This window comes from Papaver somniferum, chromosome 10 (assembly GCF_003573695.1).
Source record: "Papaver somniferum cultivar HN1 chromosome 10, ASM357369v1, whole genome shotgun sequence".
In the NCBI taxonomy this organism is placed as follows: domain Eukaryota; kingdom Viridiplantae; phylum Streptophyta; class Magnoliopsida; order Ranunculales; family Papaveraceae; genus Papaver; species Papaver somniferum.
The window spans coordinates 18598012-18611695 of record NC_039367.1 but is presented as its reverse complement, the minus strand read 5'-3'; the positions used below and the strand labels follow the sequence as shown (position 1 = coordinate 18611695).

The window sequence follows — 13684 nt, the reverse complement described above, 5'->3', positions numbered from 1 at the left end:
GCTTGGGATTGAACTGAAATAAGAGAGAATGATGAACTCAGATGAAGATTTTGCTATACATGGAAGAGGGATGGAGTATGTGCTGGTGAAGGGTGGTTGTCTTATTGAGCAGCAGGAACCGTTAGATGCATGTGTTAGGAATTATAGGGATTTGAATGAGCTAATGGGTTTATGAATTGTTGGTTGGGTGAACTGATGCTGTTGGTATGAACTGGTGAATGGTTTCGAGCTGAGTTTGTGTGGTGATGTTGGTAGAATGGATGCAACAGTACTGCAATGGAGTGTTGGTCTTGCTTGTGTTGTCTGCTATTCAAATGGGTTTGTCTCGGACTGGGGTTTTGTTTGTGTTGCTGAGGAGATGAATCTGGAATTCAAGAAGAGCATGTTGCAGATGATGGCAGTTAATGGAAGGCTTGAGACAGAAATAGTGCAGGTGGTACAAGTTGATACTGCATTTGGGAGACAATGTTGCTGCTGCTTCTGCCATTCTGATGCTGTGAGCTGTAAGCTGAAGGGTTTGGCGACTACTGGCGAAGCAAGGGAAGAAAGCTGGTGAAATGTTGTTGCTCCTTGAGTTCAAGATTGCAGGAGGTGGCAGCTGATGTTGGTTGTTGATGCAAAGAAAGCTAATGCAAGAGCAGAATAAGCTACAGGTTGCTGCTGTTGGAATTGGGGTTTGTTGCAGCTGGTCAGATGGAATTGAAGTGATCCTGGTGAAGAGTGACTGGTGGTGGATTGAAGACAGAGTCTAGTGAGCTGTTTGTAGGCTTGTAGTAGTGATGCAGCTGAAACTGAGGTGCTGCTATGGAGTGAGATTGAAGCAATGATGCAGTGGCTAGTGATGCAGAGAAGGGTACCAAGTGGTTGGTTCTGAGAGTTGAGCTGGCGCTGCAGATGAAGGAACTGCAGAGGAGGATGCTGCTGCTTTAATCAAGGTATATTGAAATATAAATTTGTGGAGTATTTTGTATAAAAAGGGCAATTAAGAAGAATCTTATGGGTTGCAAACTTGCCCTTGGACCTAAATTAGTATTCAGAACAGTTTTTTAATTCATAAATTGTGTCATGTTGTTGAGTGGAACTGATTTGTGTTATCTATGATACAGGAAAGTGGAACTGAGAAGCCAATAGTAGCATTCATTGCCGGTCTTACAGCTCCACCCGGTCGTCATATGGGTCATGCTGGAGGTATGCCTGTTAGCTATAGATGCCTGAGCATATCATGTATCGTGTTTCATTTGTTTCTGCATCTTACTTAAGCTGTGAGGTTTCTCTGTTATTAGCCTTGTCATCCTAATTTTGTTGTTGTTGCAAATGCAGTTATTGTGTCAGGAGGCCTCTTGAAGGATAGGTTCTGCCCATGACAAAATCAAGACCCTGAGGGCAGCTGGGGTTACCGTGGTCGAGTCTCCAGCTAAGATTGGTGTTGCCATGCTAGAATGTTTCAAGCAGCGAGGCCTCTTGAAGGATTAGGTTCTGCACCCAATCTCTTTTTTCTTGTTACTACGGGGTGTACGGATTTCACAGAATTTTGGAAGCAGTTTTTGTTTTCTGAATTTGCTTTGTCAATAATTGGAGTTGGTTTTGTAAACACACCTAGCGACAGTCCTTCAATTGCAAGCCTGTTCTGGAGGAAATTATACCATTTTTCATTTTTAGTATAGATTGTTTCTCTTAGATTGATCCCACGTGTATTCCGACCGTTAGCAAATCTTGCACGTTTTTCTCACGTGCACCGAGTCGCGAGTTAACTCACTACTCTATAGCCGGTTAACTCACTACTCTATAACTGATTAACTCAATCCCTGTTAACTGATTCAGGGGCTTCTATGTAATTTTGTACGGGTTATTTAATGCCACGTATGCACTAACAGAGACTAACAGCCATTAACCGTTATCTCAAAAAAACGGGATGAAAAAAGTCAAGAGTATGGCATTTAATAAACTCTGAAAAAAACGGTGGCATTTTCAGAAACTGCATATTAGAAATGTGGCACTTTATTAAAATCCCCAATTTACTTCTCTTCCACAAGATCAGTTAAGCTTTAACATTCTTTAGTCTGGTGACAAAGTTGTACATTGGGATCTCTTGCACTGATATAGGAAGGTTGCGAGGCATGTAAATGGACCTTCTCATTATAATTGCGTGTCAAATGATAGTGCTCTAGTTTGATGGCAAACAATAAAGTTTCAAATTTCAATAAGTAATTAAAAAAATTACGGTGTCTTTTGACACAATTTCTTTGAGCTCAATTAAACAATTGAACAAATTACGGTGTCTTTGACTCAATTTCTGGGACCTAAAACATTTCAAGCAAAAAAAGTTGGAGTGTTGATTTTCTTAGCTAGCATTAATGTCCAACAGTTCCCATGTAAATTGTGATTCCAAGCTTATTCCTTTTTGAGCTTGTACCATTCCTATACTGTTACCATTTAGTACTGCTTCCTGTCCAAATCCTTTAGCTAAGCTAATACTATAAAGCTTGTTATTCTGTTTGTATGTCCTATACTTGTTTATGCTTGAGACCATGAAACTGTTATCTATAATAAATTTCTGTCTTACAAAAAATTCAACTTCCAAAAGCAAGACGAATGATGAAACAAAAAGCGAAAGTTCCAACTCCATCATAAACAAATAAAATATTTCGAAGTCAGCAGCTAAAAGCTACATTTTTTTCCCTCCTTTTTTTTTCTTGTACAGCATTTGACATGAACAAATAAAATCTGAAGGAAAGTGTAAAAAATCTATAAAAGAACTAGCAAACTATGTATAGCAAAGAAGAGGTTCAGTAACCAGTGGTGCACTCATTGGATGTATTTAGGCATTTTTCCTTTTCTTAAGAGGGAAAAAGCGTACTCTCCGGTATCAATAAGGTCCTCAATGTTGTTAAGGGATTAATCTTCTGCACCCAGCATGAAGATAACACAAGCCTCTGCTTTCTTGGCCAATCTTGCTGCTAAGTTCAGGGGAAGTTTTGGGAAATTGAGGCTTCTAAATATCTGACGATACAGAGAAAGGACTTGTCCTCTATTCCTTGCCAAGTCCTCAGCTGTTGCCCATATCAGACCCTTGGCCATATTCCCTAGCAAGAATGAAATAGCCGTCTTCTCTTTGTAAATCAAGTTGTTTGATGTCTTACACCCCTGTATGCAAACCAGAGATTTGTCAGTCTGCATTATGTTTTATATCTAAAGTTCACATATACCAGAGTTTGGTTTAATCTACAGAGTATTCTTGAGCTGACACATGAAAATCAAAAGTTCAAGGAAATCAAATTTATAATAAAGCACAATTAAACACAAATGAATTAAGCTTATTCAGTTGATTAGTTCTGCATCGATGTATTCACTACTAATTAAGTAAAACATGGATCATGGTTCTTCCATATCTTGCCTTTGCGATTCAGAAATAATCAAATAAAGGAGAAATTACGGAAAATCTAAATAAAAAATGAGAACATGGAGAAACATAACTACATCCCTATATAGACGACTATGTATCATTGTCAAAGACAAGTAAATTAAACATGGCAAAGGCAAACAGTTAAATGGTCGACTAACAAGGCTAAGAGATTCAACTCACATTCATCTAGCATATGATGAATGTCAGCTACCTAAAACTGCATTTACCCGTGACAATTTGTTTCAATTACTAAACTCACAATTTGTTTCATACCTGAACTTTTCAAAAATTGCATAACACCGTTTCTTCTTTAGATAGATTTCATTCATCCATGAAAGCATATGGAAGTGTGTATTTAACTCCAGTGATGGAAGTATTTTCCAAAGAGATGAAGATTCATGAGACCCAATTTAGTAGAAACCTTAACCCCCCCCCCCCCCCCCCCCAATTTACTCTAAAACAATTAAAAGACACCAAAAATCTCACAAATTATAATTCCATGTGAATGCCCATGCCAGTGACAAAACTGTGTACGTAGAGTTTCTAACTAATCGCAACATTGAGCTTACTGGCTCAGTTGTTCTTAGATTTTGTAAGTTTATACTCATATGCAGGTATGGATGGTAAAAGATGCATGTCATTGAGATATTCAGAACAAGCAAAAAATTTCACCAAAATGTTCCGCAATATATATGGTCAAAGTACTCAAAACCAAATCACACAGAAAAACATAAGCTGCAAGGATAGCAACGTAAACTACTAAACCAAACAGGAAGGTCAACTCAAATTCAGTCTGTTCTAAATTTAATGGCACTGATTCAATATGCTATAAACCACTATACAACTTCTGGATCAAATCCAGAGGCAGTACTGGTGGAACAAAGCAAACTCAAAAGGTGACTACTTTACAGCTTGGAATTCTCTTTGCCTTTCTAAACGACTTGGTGGATTAAGCTTCACAAAACCCATCTTTTTAACCTTGTCAAGTTATCCAAACTAGCCTGGAGATTGCTAACAGAACCAAATGCAATATGGGTACAAGTCACAAGAGCAAGATATTTTTATAACAAAGTCCTACCTACAGAATGTTTCTAACCATCGAGTATATGGAACTGGAGGGCTATTTTACAAGGTCTACAAATCGTTAAACAATTTTACTATGGTAACCCCCTAACTCAGAAGTTTGTTCGCCCAGTTGCCTATGTCGCATTTTATTCATGAAAATAGCACTCAAAGGGACCTTCCCAAGCTGCAACAAAGTTTTAGCTCTTCTCAGATTCAACAAATGACTCGAATTTCAACATACCGATGATACTCTTCATTGGGCCCTCACTGAATCCGGATAATTCTCAGTTAGTTCTACTTATAAAGCTCTCGTTTTATAGCATCCAACACCTACAGATTCTACATCAAACTCAAGAATATTGATAGAAAAACAGTTCCAACAAATTCAGCTACCAATCCAGTCCTGACCTTCTAATATCAACTAAACAACCACATATGAACTAAACCTTGCTACAGAAAACCTAAAAAGGCCATAGCAGCCACATAAAATAAAATGCTGACTAGCTTCACCGTTAATGACATCAAAAAAGATAAGCATAAAAAAATGACTAAACCCACCTTAAAATTGATACAAGCAAGTGTTCGCAAATCAAGTTGCACTAGAGCAGAACCACTAAGCTCTGATACTTAGTTAAGGTTATTAATCATATGTCCACGAGAAATCACATTATTAACTAAAATAATGCTGTAGTTGCAGACTCAAAACATATAACAACTGAAAATTTTAAAAACTTCATACCATGTGATATTTTTACCTCAATCATCGTCGCTTGGGATTCTTCATGGTCCCATCTGTAATCCGCCTTTCCAGATAAGTACTAGAGCCAAGTGAGGCTATGGTCTCCACATAACTCTCTCAATTATCGCCCATAGGGATATCATGGAACCCCACTAATCTAGCTGCTTCAGTTGTTGGATCCAATATACGCAAGTCCTCGAATTCATAGTCTACAAGAATTTTCCCATCGTCAAAGCACAAAAGTGGCTTCCAAGATGGCATTCGATTCGAGCTGGGTACTCGGCTTGTGGTAAATAAATTTATCCAAGATTCCTTTACTCTGTACTCCTGCATCACCCACACATTAAGTCTAACAGAATCCCAAAAAACTACACAAATGTTGTCTCCCAACACTCCCACACTTTTATGAACTTCTCCAGGAGAAGCTATAGAGGGGCGAATAATTTCAGGTAACGGGATACTAAGCATTATCTCATTGCTGATATCAAAACATAATATAGGTACGGCGTGGGGGGCAGTACATCCCAACCAATGAAGACAACCATTTAAAAACACACCACAAGATCTTTTGCCACAATAAAACCAGTATTTGTGAGTGCCCCGAATACTAGTCTGGGAATTTGATCTCACTTTATAAACTTCAATATTGGAGGAATCACCATTATTCAATATTGCTACTAATTTGTAATCATCAATTTTGCTGTCATAACCAAATCCATAGGTGATGCCATTACCAATTCTATCCACTATTTGCATAGTAAATTCCTTAAATTGTCGTGTTAATGGGTTCAAAACACTATATTTAGTCTCCTCCTCACGTCTCCTTTGATAATCAGCTCCCCAGTCAATAACATGAAACTTGAAGCAAATCAAGCCATTACATGAACCCAAGAATTGGTGATGATACATTTTGTTAGATTCAAATGGGTAATTCATCGGAACTGCTCCTTCATATACAACACTTAAAAAAGATGATGATGCCACTGAAATTGAAGCATAATCTATAGGTACAGAGTAAATCTTAGGGGAATAGAGTACCCAACGATGACTAAACAAGAGTTTAGGGTTGCTTCTGTTGCTCCGAATAGATTTATTAACATGAATCTTGATAAAACTAGGTTTCCAAAGTATCATACACACCTAGATAACGAGACGGATTTCGCTGGTAGCTTCCAAAATATCTCATCCTGAACATCTTCAGAAAGATCTTGCCACCGAGATAATGCAACACGGGATGATTCGGATCTGGTACGACATTGATCGCTCGATTCGCTCATTTTTCCGGAGGGTTGCAGAATGGGGTTTCGTTTGTGAAATGAGAGTAAACAAGGTTCAAGAAATTAAAATGGGAAAGTATTGTGAGGAGAAATATATGGTACGTTGCAAACATTTTAGATACAGTACGACTCTCTCCTTCATCAACGGCTTGAAAAGAGGAACTCATTTGCACTGTCAGTTTTGCGCAACGGATAATGTTAAATCCTGTCTAGCCGTCTCAGACTCCCAGATGTTTTAATGAATCATTGCAATGTAATTGTTAATAGGGCTGCACATGGGCGGGTATGGGCGGGTATAAGATCAAACCAACCTCGCACCCATCGATTGCGGGTTTTTTTCTTCAAAACCAACCCCGCACCCACAAACAGCGGGCGGGTTTTGTTACCCGCCCGCTGCGGGTTGGGCGGGTATGGGTTTAAACCCGCTTAGACCCGCTTTATAATTCAATACTCATTCACACACACACATGTTTTACTTAAGTTCACAGATGAAGATTAAGTGTTGAATCTGTTGATTTTTCGATTGTTGTCGACTTCTGGTGAAGATTCGAAGTTGTGGTTGTTGATTTCTGGTGAAGATTTCTGGTAATTGTCGTTTGTAGGTGAAGAAGAAGAACTGAGGAGGAAGAAGAGGAGAGGCCGAACATAGACAAGAGTGTAAAAAGTGAATGAGGGTTATCAGTTATCCTATCTACTAGTATTAGGGTTTCATAATGGATGGCTAGTATTAATTTAATCTAATGATATATAATCTGCGGGTTTTATGGGCGGGTAGTAGCTTAAACCAACCTCGCACCCACAGACAGCGGGTTTTTTGTTTCATAACCAACCCCGCACCCATAACGGGCGGGTATGGACTAAAAACCCACGGGTTTAGCGGGTACGGGCGGGTTTGGGTTTGGTGGGCGGGTCTTGTGCAGCCCTAATTGTTAAGGACGTAATACTTCCTTTTCTTATAAAATGTAGGTTCATATATGATTCAATCGTCTTTGGTGCTTCTCTAATTAAGATAGTTCACAAATTTTTGCTTGCGATATGAGTGAAACGTTGTCCATGTCTCCGTCGCCTAAACAGGTATGGAACGCATGATTCAAGGCAACTATCACATACTTGCTGAAAAGGAGCATGCGCTTAGAGTATCATATCATGTGGTCGAGTTAAATGGGTGCTTGTCTCAACTATTGCGCTATAAATAAGAATCCTTTGACGATATTCATACAAGTATTGTGGGTAACATCTTTCACTTTGGTCAACATTTTCACACTTCACTTTTATATTTCCATTTTCTTATGTATCCATGTGATTTCAGCATGCGAGTGTTGTGGCAAACGTTGGAACAAGTATGACGACTATCTTAGTATAGTTTTGCAATCAGGTTGAATGTCACACGTAAGTAATTGCTTGTGTGTGATGATTGGAATGTATGTGGGATGTTTGCAGCTAAAGAACTTATGCAGGCTAACTATTTGGCTTTATACTTTGTGTCTATCCTTATTGGTTCTTCCAAGGCGATAAATTTGAGTAGATTTTGTGGGTATACCCCTTGTAAACCCTCACGAGACTATAGCTCGTCCACTAGGGGCACCTAGGGGTTTAAAAGGCTTGTTATACATGCTAAGTGTAACCGTTTTTCAATAAAAGGGAGTTGTTATATTTGGGATTAGTTTTATTTAGTTCGCTCAAGGACTAGCAAAAGTTAAGTGTGGGGGTATTTGATAAGTGCATAATTCATATGATTTTAGTATCCATTCCATACTTGTTTAAGCTATTATTCTTGCATATTTTCTTATTATTACTCTTGTTTTCTCTTATTTGTCTTTATTAGGTGAAGCATCCAAAAAAGAGCTACAAAGTGCTGAAAAGAGCTAAGAAGAGAAGTATTCCAACTATCCAAGTGCCCAAGTCCAAGAGAAATGGAAGAAGTGCGACGAAAAGGAGCAAAACGCTCAAAATCAAGAGACGGGCCAAATATCAAGATTAACTCATTCAAATTAAGTATTTCTCATCACCATCTCCAATATAATTGATAGAGGAAAAGAATGCAAAAAGAATGAGGTCATTCCGAGTTCGGACGAAGAAGTTGTGGGCAAAACAAGCTTTTTATCGAATAATGAAGACAAGCAAGTATTCAAACGGGTATGCAAAAGGATTTTCAGTATGCAAACGGGTATGCATACTTATTTCCCCTAGATTTAACTGAAATTTAAGTATGCAAACGGGTATGCATACTGTTGAAGGCCAAAACTCACGGTTAGGGTCTTTATTTCATATTTTCGGGTCGGGTTCTTGAACCGAACTAGATACTTGAAGGTCAAGCAATGTAAACCTATAAAATGAGGTATTAGGTCATGAATGATATATATCAAAAGGTCACGAAATTGTAAGTCTTGTAGAGGAGAAACATCACACTGATCGAAAGCTAGGGTTTCGGAGCGGTTCCTCAATCGTAACGATATCTCTAAACTTTTCTTATATGTATCACATGGATGTTTCTACATCCATGAGTAGCTAAACACCTATTGATTGAGGATGAATTCTAAGTTGTAAATAATATTTGAGTTATTATATTGATCTACTTTGAAGTTCTTCATATGATTATCGTTTGTTTGTATGATTATGAATATTTATGATTGATTGATGGATTGTTTAGATGGCCAACTAAATTGATTTGTTGATTTAGTCTATTGCTAGTATTGAGTTAGGAGATAAGTAATCGTTGAATAACTGTACACAAGTAGAGAACATGAGACCTTACAGAGGGATTCTGTTGAGCGATTTTGTGTATAAACAACACCAAAAAGTGGACCTTGATATAAAAGTCTAACTAGTGAGATCAACCTATAAATTCACAAAAGATAAAGCATTCGACCAAATTACACCTTGAGTGATCTACTACTAGGTGGTTTAAACGAATAGAATCTGGTAGGCGAGAACTTCTGTATCCAGTGATATAAGGAATTTAGGGGATAACACTTATCTAGCTGTTATTCCACGGTTGGAGATAATCTATGATTAACGACGAGTAGGAAACTATAATAATTCATTGACGGTTTATTAACGAAGAAGGATTCCCCGATCATATTTCTCTCTATTGATTACAATTCAACATCATTTGCTTTGATTATTTATTTTGTTTAAAATCTAAAAAAAAAAACAAAACCTTTGTAATACCTTGACAACTAAAACTCACTGCTCTTCGTTGGAACGATCCTTGCTTCTATTATATTACCAGTTAATTGTGTGGAAATAAGATTATTAATTTGATTGCACTTACGACAGCCATCGGGGGGGGGGGGTGTTGGGGAGGGAGGGGGGTGTATTCAAACCCATAGGGTATTTCAGGGTCAGAGTTATCCACCAGCATGCGCTACGACGTAGTAGTCTCCATACTTAACAGTTCATTGCTCAATCTCATGTTCTTCTTGTGAGATACAAGAATCCATTCACTTTGAGCTGTTGGGTTTTGCACCCCCATCTATTTGATTCACACAAGGGGGGTTGTTTGATCCGTATACATTAATTATCTCGTCTGCCTGTTTGGGGGCACTTAGCTTCATTACGACAAAAGGTCGAACATTTATAACACTGTGGGGGTTTCTAAACATACTTAACTCCAACACTGATTTTTCTATCTTTATCTGTTACCAAGGAATTGTATTTTTCAAATCAGAATTTGGGTTAGCTTATACACATACACGCGCATAGATCATCGGAGATTTTGCTGTAGTCGGTCCATCAAGTAGGAGCGGCTTACCTATCACACTGTTTTTGGATAAAAACTGATTCTGCTGTTTTTGGTAATTTGGGGTGTGTTGATGAGAAACGAATTAAAACCCTAAACAAATGCATTGCACGGGAATGCTTTTAGGTTCGAGAGATCAATCTGTAAGACTCTGGCCTAAACCAAGAAATGGTCGTTCCAGATTCAATTCGGTCACAATGAAGGAGAAGGGTTGATCTTAGGGAGGGAAGCGGAGAAGGTGTTTGAGATCAGAGTGTTGAATTATGAAGGTGTGGCAGTTTATGACTTGCGTATCAGAAAAACGGTTTCTGGTTACTTGTGTTGATGACACTTGGACTGAGTGTCTTAAAAGAGTAGCGCGATCGACCTCTTTTGGGTGATCGTTCAAGTGCCCTATGGGAGAACTACCTCCTGGTCAATCACTCCCTATGAAGGAGTGATGGCCGATGGTAGTAATGCTGCTTTGTTGGTTTTCTGAAAATAGATCTACACCGTCCAACTAGGCTGGTGAAGTTGGGTGGTCGTGATCGATTTGCGGCAGTTATTTAATGTCGTTGACGCAATTTTTTAGGGTTTAGAGGCTGATCAGCCAACCCTCTTTTGAGCGAGCGATTCGAGGCGCTACGTGTTGGTTTGAGCAGGTCGATCGACCTCGTGCAAAGACGAGTTGTCGGTGAGCACGCTGACATCTCCTGGGCCATCTAGAATTAGATCTAAGCCACTCGATTCGGCTGGCGAAGATGGAAGGTTGTGATCGATTTGAGTCAGTAGTGTGTTGCCGCAAACGTATTTTTAGGGTTTTCAAAGCAGCGCGTTTAAGCTACTTTGAGCAAACGATTTGGTATGCTCTGGTTTTTCCATGGAGAGGTCGATCGACCAAGGAAGGAGTTGAGCCGCCAACGTGCATGCTTGCGCCTCTTTGGTCATCTCAAGGAAGATCTCGGTCGTCCAACAAGACTGGCAAAGTTGGACGAACACCATCGATTTGCGACGGTTGTAAACTGCCGCAACCCAAATTTAAGGTTTTGAATACAGCGAGCATGTTCAAGTTTGGCTGAGCGATTGAGCACTCTATAGGCTTGTCGCAGGCAAGTCGATCAACTAGGGCAGTAGTGGGCCTGCTGATGATCATGCTGGAACTTCCTTAATTGTTCGTAGGATGATCTAAGTCGTCCAACCAGGCTGACAAAGTTGGACTGTTTTGAACAGTCTAGCTAGTTCGAGCTTCTTCTAATCAGCGCAACCACCCTATTTAGGTTTGGCTTTTGACAACCCTGGAAGGGTTTGTACAAAGTCCGGCCGGCCAAAGCAGTAGTGGTCCCTCCGGAGGTCAACATGGTGATTACCTAGTTCTGTCAGGAGCGGTCTAGGCTTGTTAAATTGCACGGACAAATCGTGCGGCCGTGATTACTTTTGAGACTGATATTGGAAGTCTAGATTTTCTTTAAGAATAAATATGTGTTCGATCACGTTAACTTTAATTTAAAAATGTGTGAACGCATTGATCTCTTTGTTAGAGAGATGTAGCCTGTATGAGTATTTTTGCGTTGATCCCAATACTAACATTTCGGGAGATTTATGCTACTCTGCTGAGAGTGATCATTGATCGTCATGTCATGTCAATATTGAGAGTTCGGCTGGGAACATAGTATGGAAAATACCAGGTGAGTCATGCATTAGTTGATAATGCTGGCATAAATTGAGTTGTTCAATACATGTGTAAGTAAAGAGGCTTGAGCACTCGTTACTTTCAAGTGGCCTTTATTCCTTTTCAGGATCACAACGCTAATTATAGGGTTTTACGATTTTGACCCTGAATTGAAAACCACCATCAACATTAAGTCCCATGCTTAGCACGTAACAATGACATTGTTGCGGGGTAAGCACTAGATGGTGACAGACAAAGATATTCACAAAAGGAGTACGATGAACATTACCAGGATAGAGGCTGGCTTGGTTCTTTGAGTAGGGAATGTTTCCTTCGTACGTCGGTTATTGTCAGATATATAAGTATCTGCTTGATCATTATCCCGTATCCGGAGCCTTTATACACGGCAATTAAAGACTCCTTTTCTTCCCGGGATCTATCTATTTTGCGGAATATAAAGAATACGCCGAGCCTTTCTCCCATCGCAGAATTGTTTCTTTCTTTGTTCCAGGTATTGATCCATGCTCATTATGCAGTTTGATTTTTGATTGATAATAACAATTTTTTTATATATTTACCAGCTGTTGGTATGATCATAACGTCCCCCTTTGCAGTGTATGATGGGAACTGCTGGTGATGATTACTCTTTTACTTCTCCAGAGAAGAGTTTTGAAGTCGACAAACCCGAGGCTAGTGTGTTCGAGGAGGTGATGGCCAAAATAGATCCTCTGTTTCGTGAAGCTGGTAGTGCTATACAGGGTATGTCTCTTCTGCATCTACGTCTCGTTCGGGAGCGTGTTCAGGATTTCTTGGCTTCAGTTGGCATGGAGGAAGAATGGAGGCGCGACGAAGTGTCTCAGCCGCTGAGTGCGAGAGCTGAAAAGTTTGCAGTTCGGCTTAAGCGACGAAGAATCGATAATGAGCGGCCTTCCGGTGAAAAGAAGCATGATTACCCTATTCGCAATGGAATCATAATTCTCGATTCTGACGTGGATGAATCGGAGCATCCTCAGAAAGCTGTTGGGGCAGTTCCTGAGGAGAAGGTGGAAGTAGTTTCCGTGGAGGGTATTGAAGCAACCGTCGGAGGGAACACTGAAGTGGATGCTGAGGAGATCATGGTAGCAGCATCTGGAGAAGATGTTGAAAAGGCTTCCAAAGATGATTTCAGTGCATGATATTGTTTTTAAAGTGATAAGTAAATTTGTATTTCACTCGGACTTATGTAGACTCGATTCTAGACTTATAAATAAAATAAAGAAAATATATTCACAAGGTTGTCAAAAATATCGAGAGGGACTAGGACTCAAGATTCCACCATTAATCATATTCAATTGGTTCATATACTGATTCTTAACAATTATAGATCTTTTGTAGACTCTTATTCTTTTCCAAAGTTTGATTTCTAAAACATTAGATGTAAATCCAAGCATGGTATATCAAAATCTCTTACGTCTAAGCATATACCATCAAACAAAATCACAACTAATTAATGAAAATCATATATCGAATAAACATAATGCAAAAAGTCAAAAGAATCAAAAATAGTTACCAATCAATTGTGAAACATGGCTTCCTCCATTGTCCCAGTGTTGGGGTTTAGCTCATGATGTCGCACAAACTCTCAAAAGATAGAAATATGGCTCAAAGAGTGTTTAAAGATGAAAGTACAAGAAAAATCACCAAAACATATCAACTACAACGTTTATATACGTTGCAGATCGACTATTACTAACGATACAGAAGATATAAGACTGCTGGGAACGATACTATGTGTGTCGTGGATAAACCACACTTATCTGCGACTGACTTG

General features: G+C 39.2%; 1 protein-coding gene across 2 annotated transcripts; it reads right to left on the bottom strand.

The window, feature by feature from the left end:
• Positions 1–2596: 2596 nt before the first annotated feature.
• LOC113319702 (F-box protein CPR1-like) lies at positions 2597–6508 on the bottom strand. Of its 2 annotated transcripts, none has more exons than XM_026567946.1 (2): positions 5208–6508; positions 2597–3144 (listed from the first exon to the last, which is right to left on the bottom strand). In XM_026567946.1, the coding sequence occupies exon 1, from the start codon at positions 6339–6341 to the stop codon at positions 5325–5327; it is 1017 nt and encodes a 338-aa protein (XP_026423731.1). In that variant the 5' UTR covers positions 6342–6508; the 3' UTR covers positions 2597–3144; positions 5208–5324. The 2 variants fall into 2 exon arrangements, with proteins under 2 accessions (XP_026423731.1, XP_026423730.1); XM_026567945.1 differs by having other exon boundaries at positions 5224–6508.
• Positions 6509–13684: the final 7176 nt, after the last annotated feature.